Here is a 21,248-nt window from a genome sequence, read left to right as displayed (position 1 = left end):
TTTCAATCCAGTATCACAATGCTTACATTGTCAAATCATGTCATGATTCTGTCACAAAGACAATTTAAAGTTGTTGGTAATTTGACCAAAACCCTAATTTGCCCCCTAAATTCATGTCTAAAAATTATTTTGATAGTTTGTGCTACTACCATATGTTTGTTTCTTTTAAAAATAGTGAAAAATAACATTTTAGTCAACACAGAAATTAAAAAAATCCAATGATCAATATTTACCAACAATCAGTGCTTACAACAGCAAAACAACAAAGTGATTTCTTGTAAGAAATTACAGAATTCTACTAAGGGTATGAAATCTAATTATAGATGTATGGAGAAACACAAAACATAACAAAAGAATGACAACTTTGCAACCAAAATAGGACTGTTGAATGGATAACACTTAATCTTAAGTAGCACTCCAGCTACATATCATGCAAAATGTGATTCATAGGTAAAAAAAAAAGCCTACATATTTTTATTTTTGACATTTTGTTTAAATTGGCATGGTAAACAGAAATTAACATTCAGTTTTTCATATAACCTGTGTTCTTAGGAGATAAAAATTATAAAGAATGCACTGTACATTTATAAATTAAGGGAGATAACTTGGTAAATGTCACTCAAATACAACAGAATCTGTTGGATTTTGAATGTTGATTATCTCCTTAGAGCAGGCAGATTTGAATGAATAATTATACATTTCATAATATAGACCCATAAAACAAGTCAATTCCAAAAAATAAAAATATGTAGCCTTTTTTGGGGTATATCACATTTTTCAGATTTTGCATGTACATATCTATAGCTATTTAAATCAATTACAACTTGAACTGATGTCCAGTTAAAATGAGACATAAAAATCATATAACTTTTTATTAAATAACTTTGATAAACTGAAATATAAAGGTATAATGGGTTATTCCCATTCCAGTAGCCAACATGTTATTCGTCCAATCGAGTTACCAATCTAACCAGACAATGCTTATGTTATTTATATAAATTAAATTCGGACATTTTACTTTCCACTTCTGTATACTATGTCATATATATTTCTGTCTTTGTTTAATTATTACACCAGTGAATGAAAATAAGATGTCAACTACCCACCATTATTGTTGTTGTACCCTACTTCTGGTGCAGAGATTAAACAAGTATGGGGAGCCTTATAGGATACAAAACAATTCTACTAAACCAACAGAAATATGCTAGTATTTGATTTATTGATGAAAATATAGCATTGGACAAAAATGACTGTATAGAATCTATTTTCTAAAAGAGAAATATTTATATGTTTGAATTTAAACACTTCGCTACTTAAGGCAAATTATTTCAAAATTATGTTTATCTTATTTCAGTTCCTACTTAAAATAATTATTCGATTGAAATTGATGTAGAGTTGAAATCCTTGAGACATTTTTTTTAGATCACTTAAAATTTATATACTGTAGAGTAATTTTCTAATATTTCATACACCATTTTTTGTCAGTGATTTTCCTACTGTTTTTGGGAAGGGGCCTGGGGCCCATGCAATTGGGGAAAAAAGCATGTAAAATCGCTATTTTTGGAAATGATATATGAATGAGAAACACTACAGTTCCCTCAGTACTGAAGAGTGCAGATCTCCTTTGGAAGACAAATTGGATACAACAGAGACTGAAGAAAAGTTTGTACATGTACAAACCCAACAACAAAAAAACCTGTCAAACAAAAAAATATCTTATAATTTACATTGTTGGAAATATTTGTCAAACAATGGAGATATCATTAACAAAATAATGCATTAAGGCAGATTTCAAAGCATCAATGTCATACTGTTTTCTCTTCATTTTGGAGATATCTGTAAATAATTATCCCAAAAGAGCTTAATTTTGTCCATTATGAACATTCCTACAGTTAAATATTGCATATCAATTCATTTCCACTGAATTTTTTAAAGTAAAAAATGTTTTTAAGATGAGGGAAAAAATGTTTGATATTTTAATTTGTCAAATCCTCAAAATATGTCCATTATTTGTTAGAAGGCTTTCCATAGTTTTTTTTTAATGATAAATGACGTATTTGAGGCACATGATTGTTGATTGGGAAGCTTTACAAATGGCAGGCAATAAATCAATATTGATTGATCAGTTCCATGTGTATTATCAACATTTTTAAAAGGGATTAAATAATATGGCAAACAGAGGTTTTGGAATAGTAGGCAATATTCTATGTTGAGTTTAAAACTTAAAAATTGCCTGAATGATGGCAATTTAACCTTTGTTATTGTTTTGATGGAACAGTGTCCACAACCTTTGACTTCTGATTCAAGCACATGCAATCAGTTCTGTACAAAAAGGGATATTACTAATACAATGAAACTAGTTATAATAAGAATGAGGATAAAGCAGTATGCATGTATGTTAAAAATGCACTTTTAGTATAACTGCCTGTTTCAAGAAAAGTGGTTTAAATCTGCTGATGAACCAAGCCAATTTTAATTAGCCATGTGACCATGCAACATGCATTTCATAGGTTTTCAATTATCTGATGTAAAGGTTGAAATACATTGGTCAATTGCTGTTTACGTGCGAATTTTACAAAGAAGGGCCAGAAAAAGGAAAATTTACGTAGGTCCACTAATTTTCATTCAGTAAAATAAAAAAACTTAAGTGATAATTAGTAACTTGAGATCTGGATGTTGCAGGAATTATTAAAAATTATTAAGTACACACACAAGTGCATTTTATACTGTATACAACAATTCCAATTTAGAGGTAAGTTTGGTCACTGTAATGAAATGCAAGCTCATAGTCATACTGTAATGTTCACATTCAAATGAAATGGTTGTTTACAACTAGAATGACTACAATAATTATAAGCTTGTTCGTTACTTGTTCTTTTATATTCTTTCTTCTCTTTAAATAGTCTGTTTTTGTTGTGATTTGGTGACCAACTCAGTTGGCAACTGGCATTTTATGACAAGCTCCTTAGTAAATCAGTTAAGTAACACCGCACAATCGTTGTTATAATAACATGTTATTACCTAAGAACTAAATATATCTGGATTTCAATATTTTTTCTTCCTGTTTGTGCTATAAATGACAACAAATTCTCACATGTCTACACTGTTATCAAAATGGCGGTTTCTGATAATCAGATCCAACCGAAAACCATTAGCAATTTATTTACCCATAGATCACAACAACGGTCGTATTTGGGATTTATTTAGTTAATTATCACCACGTGATTATCACTAGTTCATGACTGTTATATTACACATTTATTTTTCATTGTATTTACCTTCCCACCAGTAAAGGATCAAATTGCCAATTTTACTGTGGAATTCTGTAGCTATATTGTATAATTTAGGTAATTAGCATGAACAATATTTAAAGGATATTGTAATGATTTTTGATAAATAATCATGTATATTTTTGTTACTATTTTATTTACTAGTATTAGGACCTATTTTGAAAACACTTTACATAAGCCAATTATAATAGGTCTATTGTATTTCCAAACATTTCATCAGAAATCATAAGATTAATTAGCCCATATTGAACACTAATTATCAATAAAGAGCCATTATCTAAGATCTGGTGCCCTGTTGAGCCCTACCAATGGTGCCCTAGTGCCCTGATAACAGATATTGTGTATTGCATCAGATTCATTACCATATTTCTACTATTTTTAAATTATGTTGTCATAGGGCAATATTGGGGGATATAAAAGGGGAAGTGAGAGTGAAAGAGAGGACCATCCATGCGAGAACCGACAGGGTAGTTAAGGACGTTAAAAACCCCCTTAGTTAGAAAGAGAGGAGAGAAGACAAGGAGAACATTATGAACGAGTGCAGATGAACCTGAGAGTGTAAGTACTTAGAGTGAGTGGAAGTGTTATGTACATTTTATAAATTGTTAACTGTTACTTTTCTTTAATACAAAGTTGATTTAATTTACGACTTCTTGTCTTGTTTCATTTAAATCTATTGAGACTTAACTGAGGATCCAATTTTCTGGGAACACAGACTGTGCATTCCTATTTTTGTAACCTTGAATTTCCAGAGCTACCTTTTAGTTCGGCTGGAATTTCTTGAAAGAGTATCACTTGGCGTCTGTCTGTCTGCTAATTTGGTCAGTGTCACTTGTATTCGTCGTCAATATACATGTATAGGTAACGACCGTTAGTTCAGACAAACTCATAAGAGGCTTGTGGTTGCCAAAACACACTTTTTTTTATTACGTTACAATAAGTAGGCTACTTTTTGGCAGAGCTGCTGCATGTCCAGTGGTGTGAGGACTTCCTCGTTATTTATGTAAGACAAATGGGTGACCTTGGGCTGACATTATCATCCCGGTGGTGTTGTTGTCTCTTTGCCTATTTTCATAATACATAATTTGTCTCTATTTAACTTTTTGATTAATCTATCTCTGATACACATAACCTTTTTAGCAGTACTGTTAAATAATTTTGTTACTATTTTGTAAAATACCATTGTTTTTTATATGAAGTCAACTTGGTCTATGCAAATTCAATAAAACTATCATATTTCTAAGGCACCAAACATTTATATACTGGGGGGTGGGGGTGGCTGGGATTATTTCTAAAAAACAAGAATTATTCCAAATGTGAGCAACAACAAAAAATTATTTTACTCAGCCATGGACAGAAAAAAAATATGATTCAATATATCCTCCATTACTTAACAATGTAGATTTTCAAATATTTTTTTTTAAAACTTGGGCTGTTACTGAAAAAAATATTCCTAACTCAACATAAAATCCCAGCCTCCCCTCTAGAACAAAATGGTCTGTGCCTATGACATATTGGTTTTAAATGTAGATTTTTCTTGAGTGGTTTTAATTATTTCTTCACTTGAGATGGTGAAATTAAAAATTTCAAAATGCAAGCTTTAATTTACTATATAATGGGAAAAAATATGAATCAAGGATAGGCTTAAGGGGAATCCAATTTGCCAATGCAATCTGTAGAAACCTTAGAAACTGTAAAAATTCTATTGATTTTTGTAGATTAAAGATTGCTAATCAGTTGGAACAACAAGAAGGGAACATAAAAAGAAGTTACCATATTTGTGTTCAATGGAAAAGTCTTTGACAGTGAATTCTGGTCCTTATTAAGTTATTTGTCTGCTCTTATGAATAGAAACACATAGTTGAATTCCAGTATAGACTCCAAAACAGAAGAAATTGCAACCTCCTACACACAGGGTATATTCACTATTTCAAAGCTTTACACCACTGCCACACTCTGTCTTTAACCCCACCTCTTTATGCAAATTAGTTAAGTATAACTGAGACAACAAATTTGTAATGAGTAGAGCTCGTGCCTAATGAATATTTTTCACATCCTATATGGCAGAGTCTATAAGCTAGTTGAGTGATATGTAGTATGAAATAAGGAAGTGGTTATAGGTCTACTGTGGAGATTGAAAGAATTGATACTAAGTCAAATTATAAAAATCCATTAACATTTGTCATTCTTCCAAACAATTATCAACAAATTAAAGTCGCTGCCTCTATGTCAACTTTGTATCTCCTACGTATTTGGAATGATACAAAGGAGATGATTCGGTTATGGCCAATTTGGCCTCAAAATTTGAAATTGTTCATTACAAAGATTTTTATCGTTTTTGTACACTTAAAGTGTTTACACCAGCTAGTTCAATAAGATTTAGGCTAATACAGAAAAGAATACGTCATTGTAGCACCAACAAAATTGCCTTCATGATAAAAAATCCATAAAATCTAAATATTTCAGCATATTTTTTATGGTTTTTGTGAAAAACGGATGTGGCCGCATGCGTTTTCATTCTTGATCTTCATATATTTTCTGTAGTATTTTAAGATACAACATATATATCAATATTTTGGATAAACACAGATGTGGCCACACCCGTTTTAGACAAAAACCATCAAAAAATATGTGTAAAATGGCAACAAAATTGAAGATTTCACTTAAATGTGTTAATTTTGACCGCTATTAAGTCAAAACACATTCATGATATCGCCAAAATCAGCTGAAATGTATTTACTACTTCCATTATCCTTTCAAATAAATTAACTGATATAAACCAAAACAATTCATTCAAAAAGATTGAATATAGGGGCCAAAATAGGGCCCTTCTGAACCTACTCCGTTATATCAATACATAGGTACTCATGTGTTCATATAACTGTATAATTTTAATATATATTTTTTGTGAATCATTTTACTCTCCATATAGCAGTTATCACAGTATATAAGAAATAGAGTCAATTAAAACAAGACACGAAATTGTCATGAGTATTCAAAGTAATTCAGTTTTGAATTTCCTCAGATAGTTATGAACATGTATATTTTGTATGCTTTATAAGGCCACATCAAGTTAATTTGTAGATCCCCGCCCATCCCTACTCGAAATGGCCAGCCCAATTCCTTTTATTTTTGATTTTTTAAAGGTGGTTCATATTTCCAGATTTCTTTTATGTCCGTATCCATCACGACTCTACTCATACACAATACTATAGACTTCTGCTCAAAAAACGAGTAATGCGGTGTGTGTTTACATAATATCTTGATCTTTGGCAGATCTCAGGATGGTTTTCGTTTTTAGTTGCATTATAAGAGGAATTGAAGAAATAAAGCCTTGTTATGGCAAAAACATAACTGAAAGTATACATTTCCAAGATTTCTTCAACATTTTGTCAGCAGGAATAAGATTTTACAAATCTTGGAAAAATAAATAATAAAATCCTCCCACCCGCCCTATTTTTTTAGTTGCTGGTTGATGAGAATCTACAAATTAACTTGATGTGGCCTAAAATTGATCAAATTTGAAAGGATATATTACAATCATTCAATTCATCAACTTGAGTAATAATAAGATCCAAGTTGTAATATTTTATTAATGAGAGAAAATATACCTATACAATCAAGTTAAAGGTGTTACAGTGTCATAACAATCATAAGGTCAAAAGGTCAAACAATAACAATCTTCACCACTAACAATTGTACATCAAAATATGATTCCATCTAAATATCAATAAACAGTTTGGTAAGACATGCAAGTAATTATACAAAAAGAGAAAAATGTACCCAATCAACAAGCTCTAGTATAACTAACAGCATAATCACCATTTTTTCAATTTGAGCTTTTACACCTTTCATTTGATTAAAATTTTCCATGTAGTTAATCAATAACATACATGTAGAAAAATGAAGAAATGTGAAATTATACCCAACTCTTCCATGCAGTGGCAAAGTCCCACGAAACAGGAAGTAGATATATATTAACACACAACAACCAAAATCACTAACAATATACTCTCTATATAAAGCAAAGTACCAATTTGAAATCTATCAAACTACTGGAAATTGAGATAGTTGCGACAAATTTCAGACAGATGAAATAGTAGATGTCTGATGTCAAAGATTCAAGACAAATGATTTTGTACCAAATATCAATCAAACACTATTGAAAATGACTAACACTATGGTAACCACATGTATGTAACTAGACATAGCAGTCGCTATGACAACAACATATTTAAATTTCAATGTGATTCACCATAATTCTATCTACTAGATATTGGAAATTGTATTTAAGTACATGTATATGCATTTATAGATAATATTGCACTTCTGATGTAAAAATACTGTCTTGTCATAGATTACTTGGACACCATTTAGTATATCTACCCAACAATATCACTCATATAAACTTTAAAAGTAAATGTTATCATATCTATTTCAATACACTGCAAAATATTGTTCCTCATGAAAACACATATATGACCACTTGGCTAAAATGTGCAAAACACTAACAATAACTTGTGAGCTCTATCTACATCAAACAATCTTGCAATATCTAAAGAGACAGATTATAAAACAAATAGATAGTAACAATAAAAAAAAAATGGAAAAAAAACTTAAAATACTTAAAAATAAGACATACATGTACATGAAACCCTTAGCTCATGTAAATCATCAAGTGTGGATATTATAATTTTATATAATAGAAACATTACTTAGATCAATTTAGATATGAAATCAATTGGTCCTACATACATGTAGACATGGTCAACAAATTGTTTAAAATATTTTCATGTGTGTTGTGTAGTAAATCATATAAAGCACTCTCCATCCACACAATCTAAAAATCCTACAGAATGTAAAAAAACATTCATCTAATGGCCGATGATAACAAGGTGCTATACTATGTACAGTGCAACAAGAACTATCTCTCATAAAACAGCATTATTTCCTTTCAATCATTATAGAAATAACATTGGAACATGATGGTCTGACATAGGAATGGTTCTATCACAGCTTCTCAGTATCACACAAAAAACTCATTAAGCACTCTGATCATTGAACAACCAACCAACAACAATGAGATTAAAACAGTCATTTTGGAGATTTTTTCTATTAAAGTTATGCGATTGCATTTTTTTTTTTTTAGAATGAGCTTTTGAATTATAAAGCAATAGTGAGAATATTTCATGAAACAAAAAAAAATAATCTCAATAGAAACAATTGTGTGTTTAAGTCTATTGAAGAGAATGAGCCTCTCTATCTTATGGCTAATACTGTCAAAATGTTTTTAAGTAATGAAATAATTGATTAGAGAATGTGTCCAGTATCCATTCTTGCAATTTTATAACAAAAAAGCCCTGAAGTTTTGCTGTACTCATATGAAAATTTCAGTTTTCATTGTGGAAAAGTTGACAGCAAAATTACCATAATACCACCTCAACCTCTCTTCGAACAACTTTAATTTATCATTTAAATTAAAACTGCTCCAGAAAAATAATTTACTATATATAATGAAACAAAAACCCTACATTTATAACAACAACACAAAAACAAAAATTTTAAAAGCATGTATATATATGTATTTTAAAATTCCATAATTACCCAGTATGAATGCAACCAATTATCACTACTTATAGTCTCCACACAAAATTTTATGTAAGGTGTAATTTTTGTTACAAATTCTAATCAAATGGTTTAGGCCAAATATTTTCAATACAATTGAAAAAGTATGCTATCATGTTTTCAAACAAAAACATGTAATAAATTGCAAGCACTAGCGGAGACCTATTTGAAAAAGAATGGTACAATAATCAATACTTAAGTATATTCACTTAGTGAACTAGATTTAGTGAATGTGTTGTTACATTTTATCTGTAAAATTGAGTCAATTTGTGAGTTATTAAAAAAACAAAAACAAAAAAAAAACTTAACTTAAATGACAATATAACTTAATATCAGTCTCAAAAACATGTATAAAGCAACATCAATCATAAAGTCCAAACTTCATTTAGTTCAAAATAGTACAAGATAACATTTTACAGTGCCCTATTAAGTAACATTAAATGAAGATCATCTCCAGATTGTCTCCCTTTATTACCAAAAATTATCTCCCCCATTTATCTCTCCGCTTTAACCCTCCACCTTAATACAAAGTAACAGCCAACCCGCAGTAGAACAAAGAATGTACAGAGAACAATGAAGTCAACATAAAACACATTCTCTACGTCCCACTGCTCTAGGATATCCTTTGGTTCATTGAACTGACATTTCATTGGATGGTCCTCAGAACAGTCTAAATTTTCTCTGTCAAAGCCATAAATAGCATGGAGTACTCCCTCAAATGAGTATCTGAAAGTATTATTAAAATGCTTATACATTTACACAACGCTCATTTCAAAAACAACAAGAAAAAGGAATATTAAGACATTTTTTTCTTCTAATACAGTAGCATTAATCATGTTTTTTTTTTACATGACGTTTGAAATCAATCATGTAAATGAAATTAATCTTTAAGCATTACATTTGAATGAAACTTGCAGTAGATATTTTCTTCAAAAACAAAGAAGAATTTATATTGCTCAAATTATGTAAGAATCAAATTTATACTTTTTCTAAGATCGCCAGAACTATATGAAATTGTGGGACTACAGCACTTTCAGAAGAGTTAATACTACCTTAAATATGAAATATAAGACAGCCACTGTAGATAGACTGGCATTGTCTGGAAGTTGACAAAGAATCCACTAAATAACAGGACAGGAATAGCTGTGACTGGTCCCAGATATACTGCTACCTAAAAATACAATATCAAACAAATCAGGTTACAAAAGATTTGAAGTACTTTCATGATGTATAATTCTATAAAGTAAGTACTCAATATTTTTCCTGTATCGTATCTACCAGTGGCACCTTTTTTTTTTTTTTTTAAATAATCAAGATATTTTTTTTTTAAATATTTCTAGGTAACATATATTATTACACATAGATTCAACTGCCATATTTCATACTAAGCTTTTTCTACTGGGCTACTGTGATACCATTATATCATTGAATACCTCTCAAGGATTTCTTTTCTCACCTGTAATGAGGTAGCTGCCCCTATTATCAATCCTAGTGATTGTGCCACTAATGAGGTCTGAACTGCTAGTGTCATAAACATTATAAATCGTAGAAAATCTTCTGGTTGGGATGTCATCCAATATACTATACTCCCATAGATCAGTGGAAAAATAATCTAAATTATAAAATGTAACTGGTTCAGGATACATTACCCTTCTAGGAAAACCATAACCATATGTCTGTACTGTTAACACTGATATAATGTTATAGTAACTTATTGGAATACAGATTTTTATATTTCTATGGTTGCTTATCACTGTAGTTACGATATTCTCTATAATAAAGTGACAAAAACAACATATTATAGTTACTATGAAAAAGACCACAGTAAAACTAAAGTCAATTTAGTACCTAAATATTTCCAAATCTCTGCTCAATACAAAACTGTTTAAAATAAAATCAGAGGAAATTCTTTCTCAGTCAGAATGTTATTATTTTGCAATATTTCCCCCAAAATAGTCTACAATGTCTATACCACAGATTGTGTATGTCTTAAACATAGTGAACACACGGTAACTGTCATTCAAAAATCTGATTACATTGTCCTTTTTCATCAATAATGGTTGAAGCAGTAAAGCTTTCAAATTGTATTTACATTGTTTCAAGGGAGATAAAAATGTCACAGGTTTAACTAAAACAAGAGTTACTCCATGATGTGTGACCAATGTTGTGAAAAAGATTACATTTATATTTAGATATATACAATATACACAATAACAAGTACCGGTACTATAATGTTATTATTCATTACTTTCCATTTAGAAGCCTGTTTTGTTCAACCGAAGTCTCCTGTCTTAGATATTTTAGTTGGTCAGGAAAAAAAAATATTGTTTTCTGAACATAAACAAAGAAAAAGCAGCTGACATATAACATTTAACTAAAGTTCACAAAGGAAAGCCTTAAAAACTAAATTACCAGCTAAATATTACACAGACTAAGTTTGGACACAATTGACAAAATAAAAAAAAATAATTTAATCTCTTATCAATCCAGCAATCTTTTTTTTATAGTGAACAAATGTTTTAAAAGGCATACCTGAAATGGCATATCAGCAAAAGTCTTGGCCAGATAATATGCCTTTACACTGTACCAGTAATTCAGATGTTCTCTCACAAATACTGCCATCTCTAATGGAACTACAAAGTGAGATAGAGCAATAAAAAATGTAAAAATGTTGCCCAAATTATCCTTTAAAATTCATAAAACCTCTTAATAATACCAGTAAGATTTTAATTAATGACATAAACAATTTGGGTGGCATGTGAGTGAGAGTATATGTGTACATGTACACTGTGTAATGAACAGCTCCAGTTCTCATCTGTAAATACTGTCAATAACTTTCCTCTTTTAAATTACAATCATTGCATTGTATTAATCACAGACTATTCTACTCTCATGGTATGATAAAATCCAAGTGTACTATAGGGATAAATTCACACAAATATCTAGTGTATTTCTATTAACTTACAAGTCATGACTGTTGGCATGAGAGCTGTAAACATCAGGAACAGTATACAGAAGAACAGAAAGCTTGTGTTGTTGATGACTTTGGTCGCTTCGTTACCAATCCCCAGGTACAACAGACCAATCAGAATACCTACTGTTAAGTGCGATATCAATCTCAACTTTGTCAGTGTCTAAAAATTAAAACAAAGTTTAAATCAAGGTACAGAGACATTGTTGAAAGTATTAATAAAGAAAGGTGATGTAAGTCAGGTGGTAATTTATACAGGATGTTACAGTCTGAATTTTCTAAAGTGTAGTGCAAGAAGTAACTACATGTATACCAATCTTAACAGAAAAGTTTATCCAACTTCCAGCTTCATCGCAGGAAGTTGTAGCTATGAATGAATACTCAATGCATTTTTCAACTTTCAAATACATGTATTATTGCTGAATCCAAAAAGTTCCAGGAAGTTCAAGTTCCATGAGAGAACTCCTTAGGCAGATGCAAGGTGTGCAATATATCAATTTCAGTTGATAGTGTGAGGGTTGTACCTTAATCTTTAGGGGTTTACCTAAGTCTTGAGGGACTTACCTAATCTTGAGGATTTTACCTAAGTCTTTAGGGGTTAACCTAAGTTTTGAGGGGTTTACCTAAGTCTTGAGGATTTTACCTAAGTCTTTAGGGGTTTACCTAAGTCTTGAGAGGTTTACCTAAGTCTTGAGGAATTTACCTACATCTACTTTTAAACTTACAGTGTCTCTCATTATAGACTTAAATGTCCTGATAAAGAGAATACAGAACTGTGTAAAACTACTGGTAGCAAAACTGTTCTGGTCTGCTGGGTACCTCTGTAATATCAAAATAATAAACAATTGTTCGATGAACTACATTAATTTCTGTATGCATTGTAAATCAGTATGATAAACTTTATTAGCTTACTTAAAGGTAAATAATACACAGGAAAAATTGCAACATGTTTTTCATACATTTTGAAAACAGCTGAAAAACATATGTTTATCATATATATTTCATGTATTTTAAAAGCACAAGAAAAACATATTTTGCAATACTGTTCCTAAACATATGTTGCAATTTTTCCTGTGTACCAGTACAACCTAACTCATAGACCAAATGTAAAATATGCCTCATGTTGTGACAGTATTATGTACCATTTTGTGTAAGAATCAGGCAATGAATGGCACATCATTTTCCCCAATTTAGTCATTTTTGCCTAAAATATATTCAGTACATCTAGAAAACGACCAAAAAACGTATTTAAGCTTATCCTAAAACATTTGTGACATAGATTTTTTTTACTGTTTATATAGGAAAGAGTGCGGAAAAAGGTTCCCGCCATTTTTCCATAGTGCATTTCAACTGAATTTGACTTATCAATATCTTAAAAAGGCAAATTTTACAAACACTTTGATGGTTATTTCTGGTGATTATCAGGTATAATTAATTGGTTAATGCAATAAAATCTCTGTATTTTTTTCCTTCATTACCATGTCTTATATACATTTTGCCCGATTCTTAGACAAAGAAGTACTTTAAAATTCAATGACACTGACAAATTTAACTCTTTGTTGCATGTCTTGTAAGTTTCTGGAAAGAAATACAGTCAGCTTAGTTAACTGACTGTTACACATTTTACAGTCGAACTAAACTAAATTTATTTTTTATTCCGATAATGAACTCCAGCAACAGACAAATAAACAATGCAAGTGAAACTTGTACTACAGTTTTCAGTAAGAATATATGAATTCAAGCCTATAAATACATCTACAACTTGTCACTGATTTTACACATAGTGGAACTTGTCAATTCAGACACTCCTTTGGACTAGAAATTTGATTAGATAGATAAAATTGTTCAGAAGTGATGAAAAGAGAATAGTAATGTATATTTAACAAGTCTCCAGCAATTTGGTTGGTCAATTTTTGTCATTTTACCAGTCTACAGAAACCACTTATTAGGAGTCAGATTAGACATGGTCAAATGTATATATATACACTGTAATTAGTACAGAACTATCAATGAGGATTCCTGTCAGTTTCTAATCAACATCACTATATGGCAAATATTCACAGTTAATTGTGATAGCTACATGACTGTTGTATTTAATGGCTAACATTTAGTCATTTCTTCAAACTTTATTTTCAAGCATTTAAAAGCAAGCTTATGCATCAGCCTATTATTGAGCTATCAAATACATATTGTGATGCTTAAGCTTAAGTGATTTAAAGCCACTTGAACTTTAAAAGATGCTTGTGTATAATTTCAAGATGGGTGCTGGGTTGTTTTCTTAATTTCCTAATTAAATGTATGAAACCAAACAAAAAAACTGAAATGGATCTTTTACAGCTAGTTGAAATAGACCAGTTCCTATCTCAATACAAATCTAGCTAGGCTAGTGAGTAATTTAAACAGCTCTCTAGGTAAAAATCTACTCTACATTATATCAATGTGTCCTACTTAATTACCACAGACCACCTGTGTGATCTTTTAGGGACTGTCTTCTAAGTTTGAATATCTGTCGAATATGATGGTGGATGGCAAATTTGAAGATTAAGGTCATCATAATTTACAGCTATTCAAAATAAAAAGACAGTGTCAAAAAGATCACATAGGTGTTCGGTGGTAAAAGTAGGACACATTGGTATAATGTTGGGTGGATTTTTACCTAGAGAGCTATTTAAAGTACTCACTAGCATACCCAAATTTATATTGAAATTGGAACTGGTCATTTTCAACTAGTGTAAGAGTCTATTTTTCATGTCAGAGTGAATCTTTACTTTCCTAAAAATTTTCTGATACATGAACACAGTGGGTAGAAATATTACTATTCTAGTAATATTATCAATCCTGTTTAAGTTGTCAGGTTTGTAAATGAATATAAAAAAAACATTACAAAGCAATAGAAAATTAGCATCAATACATTTCCTTCAATGCTGTAAGTGTAATTTCATTTGTCAGTATCAATTTTCATGGTTTATAAAAAATTCACTATTTTGTGTATCCATAAACATCATGTATTTTATTAGACCTTTTCATTTTTCAATCGAAATTTTCTAACTCCTAATTAGAAATTTGAATTTGTGGTCTGACAGAAATGCAAAAACCATGAAAATTGGTAGTCCACAGTAATTTTTCTTAAAGGTTTGGAAACCTGGTTAAAGGATATAAAAACCCATGTAACCAATGCATTATTCAAACAGTTTACATTTTAGTTTAAGACTATAAAATGTCATATGCTAATAACACAGGGTAGATGTATAAAGTAAATATAATATAACACAATCTTTATGTATCAAAGCCATTAGCTGTGATATAAAAGTTACAGCTGTGAGTTAGAACATATACCATCACCCTAATTAGTACATTACCTCATATGGATCAATCTAAAATGTGCATATCAATACATCACAAACAAAGTTGATTTAAAAACATGTTATAATATCAAAACTATGCAAGACACATGTATCTGAAGGATAGCATACATGTCCATATACTTTGCTATTAAATAAATAAATAAAAGTAATAATTATCATTGAAATTCCAGTAATTCAATTTCTGGTGAAACAACTGACAGAAATTATTACACAAACACACTTTAGGAAACAAAACATACATGCCAATATCATATTTTTTTAAGCCAAATCACAGCATTAATACCGGCTCCATTGTGAAAACTACCACCATCATAAAATGTTCCATATTAAATAGCACAACATAAAATACAGCAGATTAGAAAATGTTCCTAGAATAGAGTGTTATCATAATCCATATAATTATCATCATCATTCTCTCTATACATACCGTGACACTCCCTGATGATCCATTAACCATCCCCTTCTCTGTTGAACAATTTATATGGACCTCCTCATCCTGTACAGCCTGTAATTGACCATGTGATCCACCGTAAGGTGTAGTTACCGTAGCTAACTCTGTACTATTGGTTCTGGGTACTACTTCAGGAAGCTGGTCACACTGTCCATTCCTGACGGCCTGCTTTAGTTTCTCTACCTTTTCATCCCCATACTCCCCAGATGCCACTTCCATCACTAGGAAGACAAATGAAATAAATTTTGTTGTTTGCTTTTTTTGTTTTTTTTTTAATATTTCAGTCTTAATTATGAAAAAATAGAGATCAATCAGTAGATCCCTTTTATGGATATTACACATACACAGACTTGTTAATATAAATGATCTAGCAAGAAAAGATCACATACTTAATCATTCAGACTTCATAGCAAACAAAGAAACATTTAACAAGAATTTATGTACAACAATATGGAAGCGTACCAAAATCAGCTGGATTGTGGTAAGCAGGACATGCCATTCCATGGGATTCAAAGTATGGCAGCAATGACCTTATAGATCCTTTATATACACAGCTTCCCTCTGCCAGCAAATACAGCTACAAAAGAAACAGAGGAAAGGTTATTAAAATCACAATGAAAAGAAAACAATTAAAAGAATATGACATATGCATATTGATACCAATGGACCGATTCAGAAACTAAATGGAATTCTGGGATTGCTATTTTTCATGCTGTCCCTGATTGGTCAAGAAGAGTAAGTTGTGACGGCACAATGTTGCTTATGAGGACGAAATTGGTCCATATCACAAATCAAGAAAATACAATGTATGTATCATGCATATGGACACATTGCTAACAATCAGTGGTTGCAATTTAAAACCATGATCTATCTGGTGAAATATGCCAATGGCAAAATTCCAAGGAAGATTTACTTCTTTCATCTTATTTTGAAAAGTTACACTTTTAATGGATGTAATTCTTTCATTCATTAAGTTTTCGCACTCTTAATTATTTTGTTTATTTGACATGATAATAAGTGTGTGTATGCAAATAACAACAATTGTCTCTTACCAGATCAAATTTTTCAAAAAGTTTGGCACTAGGTTGATGTATAGTACAGATTATTGTTCTTCCACCGGCAGCCAGAGCTTTTAACAAGGAGACACATTGGAAACAGGAGGAACTGTCTAACCCACTGAAAATTAAAATATCTAAATTTACTCTGTTGCTTCCAAGGGGACTGTGTCATTAGTAATAACCATTTATTGTAATTCATGTTAGTAATACAGCAAATCTACACCAAGGAAAGCTTTTGAAATAAGGATAATGAAAACTGAGGAGAAGAGCTTTTAACAAAATCATACAAATTTGATAAGTGGTCCCTTTTAAAAACCAAACATGCTTTTTATTGCAGTGCAATTTTAGAGAAACTATAATGTCACCCATAATAAACAAAGTTGTTTTCTATCTTAATATTAAATAACTGGATTAAGTTTGGATTCAGTTAAGTCTTCCATTGACATTGTAAATGTAAGTCTTTTTGTACCATTGTAGTAGTTAATATAAAAGCTTAGCTACAGTTCTGTGTTAGTCATATACTGCTGCATCAATTCTATTATTATTCAATTCTAAAATGATTGGCAAGTCTGAACCTAGTCCTACCTAGTGGGTTCATCAAAGAACATTATAGGAGGATTATTGACAAGCTCTAGAGCTATAGATAATCTCTTCCTCTGTCCACCAGACAAATTGATGGTCCTTGTCTTCTTATGATCAGATAGACCCAGAGTGTACAGGATATCATCCACCTAAAAAAATATTGTATTTTAGTAGCTAGCAGAAAACATGCTGTTGGCAGGAACATTTTTTGCGGAACAGATATTGAATTTACACTAAAACAAATCTGAACAACCTTTCAGTTGTAGAATGGGGTTGCAGATTAAAGTGGTTAGAATTTATATACTGATGATCAGGGCCTAGCTGTTTCACTTGTTCCACTGAGAATAAAACAGGCTACTTGCAATATCAAGAACTTTAAATTACATGTACTTAGTAGTGGTCTTACAGTTCATGTAAATATTTGATTCTGAAGATAGGCATTTTTAATTTGCTTTTATAAGTAATGTTTGAATATCATAGTTGGTCATAGGTGGGGAACAGGCTCCTGATGTTTCCAAAGTAGTTATTTATCCACTGCTAAGGCCTGCTCTAAACACCTATTCACCTCAACCAAATATGGTAATTACTGAGCAGACTGGATGACTAATGACACATGAATAAATCTTCAAACAAGATCTAGAATGAATATCTTGATGGGTTTAATTCAACATTTTTGAAGTATTAAATATTTAGTATTAACTATCTTGTGAAATAGTAGTACATCTAAATTTACTTTAGTTCTATAAAAGTCACTATTGAATTGGTGTAAATGCATTGTGTAATTTGTCTGTTTTCCCATAGTTGTTTTAGGGCACATTTGTTTTCAACTAACACAATATTATAATGTAATTTAACTTAACTAATTTTTCACACACCAGACTAAAAGTTCTTTTCAGAACTGCTATGAGTACATACTAGTTCATGTTTTTCTTTCATTGACATTTTTTCATTAAGCTTTAGATTAGCTGAGCACATCATGGATTCATCTACTGTCAAATGTGGGAGGAGATGGTCATCCTGCATTATATAGCAAGATATTTTTCTAAATGATCTCAGATCACGCTCTCTACCATTAACTAATATCTGTCCTGAAATGTTCTTAGTCCTACAAAATAATGAATGGAAGTGCGTTTTACACATTAGTAAAATAGACTTTTAAAGTCATAAGGATAACATAGCAAAATATCTCTTGACTTAACTGATGATTTAGTTTTTAAATTAACACCCATTTACCAAAAAGTTCAAGTAAGAACAAGACAAAATGTCTGTCTTTTTCTATTATGTTAAGCTTGCATACAAAATTTCAAATTATTTCCTTGATAGGTTTTCAAGTTAATGAAGTTTTACTAGACAAAATACCCACATTATTATGGATACATGTATTTGGCAATTTCAATTTTTGGCTTACATATAATGTTCATATTCAAATTATCAATATACATGTACTGTTACTGCCTTTTCATCAGAATTGATCTGCATGAGTTTGAGACTAAATCAGACAGAGTTTTCAGGTTGAAAAGCATCAGAAAAGTATTCCACAAGTTACTTAAAATCCAGTTGACAAAATACATTGTAACTTCCATTGATTACCCACACAAGTCTCAAACAACATGAAAGAAGCAAGATGTGTCATTTTGTTCATCATTTAACTTGGATAACATTCAGTTGTTGTATTAACTTTAGAACATAGCTGTTTTTATTAATATAAAAACTATCATTAGTTTACTCTTTTACATCAAAAGTACAAAAACAAGAGCTTTTTTAACATTTAGCACATCTTGAGAAATGAAAATGAATGCTACATATGTAATGGTCACTGCCTGAAGGCAGCAATAAGATATACAAGAAAATGTTCACATATTATTGCTCCACATACAAATGTACTTCCTATTTCTGAATTTTAAGACACCATAAACTTATTTCAGTTTTACCTATAACCTGCCAGGATGTTCATTAGAGATGATTTTCCAGCCCCAGAGGGACCCATAATGGCAGTCAGTTGTCCTGACTTGAAACTTCCTGAGATACATTTCAGTATATCTTTGACACCTAAAAAAGTGTTGTAAATAAGTAGGAGTACATCACCTCAATCTGCTGGTTCATTGACAAGTTTATTTTCCTCAGTGGTTTCAAAACTCAGTTTTTGCTTTTTTTCTTTTTTTTTTGTTTTTTGTTTTCTCGCTTCAACATATAAAAATCTCAAACCTTCTCAAATATCCACAAAAATACACATGTGGTTATCATAGTTAAGAATATTGTAAGAAACATTTCTTGATGAAATGAGTACTTTGAAAACTACCTTTTTATTTCTACCAGCGACATCAATAAATATAAAGGAATCTGAAACTCTTAAAGCCATACACATGCATTTCTTCAAATATAGGGGTCATTATATTGGTTCAATATTCTCTTGCTATATATGAGAGCAACAAATTCACCACATAGGAACTGAATTTGAACTGTACAATCAAAATTCATGGACCCCAAAAAATCTGCAAAATGACAGCAAAATAAATTATTTCAAACTACTGCCTTTACATGATGTCAAGTTTTTATCGAACCAATCAACTTTGAGACTGATTGGGGGTATGAACTTTATGTTTCTTCGAATCATTTCAGGTTTCACCTGTCTAATATTACAAGTTAACTACATGTACCTTAATTTTATACTTCAGTCATACTGTCAACATTAACATTCATTGAGTAGATCAAAAGTTGAAATTAATGTTCCTATGTCCATTTCTTTAGTTAGATGAAGAGGAATACCATATTTTATAGCTTATTTTTCTATCGTGAGCAATTTTCGGGGTACAAAGTAAGGAGAGGACATATACAAAATGTACTTATGTGATTATAGACACAAAGAGTACCCTTTGGTACCAGGCTCTTACTTTTTATGGTAACATAGTTGTCAAGATGTTTAAGATAAGGCAAAATTCTCAAAGATAAAGAGACAAAATAAAAGATGAAAGGAAAATGTCACCAGATCAGCATTGATATACCAGTATTAATCCAAGTCTGAGAACATTCCAGGGGTTACTTTTTATACTTCTACACATATTTGGGGTGTCTTGAAAAGTATTATTTGTTGTGTTTACCAGGGATGGGCCTGTGAATATGTGTGTAAATGGTTATGAAGAGTACACAGTCTGTTTATGTTGAGCAGCTTGTGGTAATTATAAGTTATTCCTACTCTGTACGATTAACCCCTTTTAGGATTCAGTGTCTGGAACTGTTTTTTGATTTGGTCCTCACTGTTGGGGTAGCCAAATCAGAAAACAGATCCAGACACTGAGGTGTTCAACGCTGAACAGTTTGACAGAAATAGAAATCTTAATAAGCTGATGTGTCAATTAATGTTAATACCTTTATGGCGACCTTCCCTGACTCTATACGTTAAATCCCTGTATTCAATGTCGACAGCCCGTCGACTTGGCAGGTTGGAAAATTGTTCAAATCGACTGGATTCTCGTGAGGGAGTGCTACCACCTGACGCTGATTTCAGATGTTTAGACCTCGCGGTGGAGACATCTGGATGAACTGGGATGTGTAATTGACATGCCAAAAGTTCTGCCATTGCGTTAAAATTCCACCAGGGTATTTTTTCTTTGTCAGATGAGTATTTTCGCCATTTTTGTTATGATTTTACGAGCCCTTGACCTTTGATTTCTGACGAATGTTGTCGTAATTTGCCGTTAAGAACGATAACTCTCTACCATATGTTTTAACCAATAACCAAAATAAATAAAATATAACATCTCCTCTGAATTGAAAATCATACAAAGCATAATTTTAGATTTTGATTTTTATCAAATTGAAAAAAAAATTGTATGGACAATGCAGATTTGATTATTAAACCCTCATAAATTAACTGGATTGTGGTTTATTAGTCTCACATGGACTGTA

The 21,248-nt window shown here is 31.1% G+C and overlaps 2 protein-coding genes and 1 long non-coding RNA gene across 7 annotated transcripts in view; 1 reads left to right on the top strand and 2 right to left on the bottom strand.

Annotated features, from left to right (window-relative positions):
* The window catches only part of LOC148616034 (uncharacterized), a 55,348-nt gene extending 52,172 nt beyond the window's left edge, over positions 1 to 3,176 (bottom strand). The window contains exon 1 of one of the 4 annotated variants that reach the window (XM_088582673.1): positions 3,022 to 3,176. Coding sequence is in view for 1 of the 4 variants with exons in the window: in XM_088582671.1 (XP_088438797.1) it covers position 2,870 (1 nt within the window). In the remaining 3 variants the exon portion in view is untranslated. The other 3 variants (XM_088582668.1, XM_088582671.1, XM_088582669.1) reach the window with 3 other exon arrangements.
* Positions 3,177 to 3,709: 533 nt separating this feature from the next.
* On the top strand, positions 3,710 to 5,100 carry LOC148616033 (uncharacterized). Its single transcript, XR_015922095.1, has 2 exons — positions 3,710 to 3,848; positions 5,009 to 5,100. It is a non-coding gene; the product is annotated as an uncharacterized LOC148616033 (long non-coding RNA).
* A 1,765-nt stretch (positions 5,101 to 6,865) lies between these two features.
* LOC148616032 (ATP-binding cassette sub-family G member 4-like) lies at positions 6,866 to 20,983 on the bottom strand. Of its 2 annotated transcripts, XM_088582676.1 has the most exons (14): positions 20,709 to 20,983; positions 19,274 to 19,391; positions 18,258 to 18,447; positions 17,346 to 17,491; positions 16,755 to 16,878; positions 16,165 to 16,279; positions 15,679 to 15,923; positions 15,246 to 15,260; positions 12,612 to 12,707; positions 11,881 to 12,049; positions 11,448 to 11,548; positions 10,372 to 10,527; positions 9,968 to 10,086; positions 6,866 to 9,641 (listed from the first exon to the last, which is right to left on the bottom strand). In XM_088582676.1, the coding sequence occupies exons 1-14, from the start codon at positions 20,917 to 20,919 to the stop codon at positions 9,410 to 9,412; spliced, it is 2,037 nt and encodes a 678-aa protein (XP_088438802.1). In that variant the 5' UTR covers positions 20,920 to 20,983; the 3' UTR covers positions 6,866 to 9,409. The 2 variants fall into 2 exon arrangements, with proteins under 2 accessions (XP_088438802.1, XP_088438803.1); XM_088582677.1 differs by lacking the exon at positions 15,246 to 15,260.
* Positions 20,984 to 21,248: the final 265 nt, after the last annotated feature.

The sequence above is a fragment of the Perna viridis genome, chromosome 5 (genome assembly GCF_037379345.1).
Source record: "Perna viridis isolate PV_CMFRI_1.1 ecotype Kerala chromosome 5, ASM3737934v1, whole genome shotgun sequence".
In the NCBI taxonomy this organism is placed as follows: domain Eukaryota; kingdom Metazoa; phylum Mollusca; class Bivalvia; order Mytilida; family Mytilidae; genus Perna; species Perna viridis.
The sequence above is the reverse complement of the archived record's forward strand: the minus strand, read 5'-3'. Positions and strand labels throughout refer to the sequence as shown.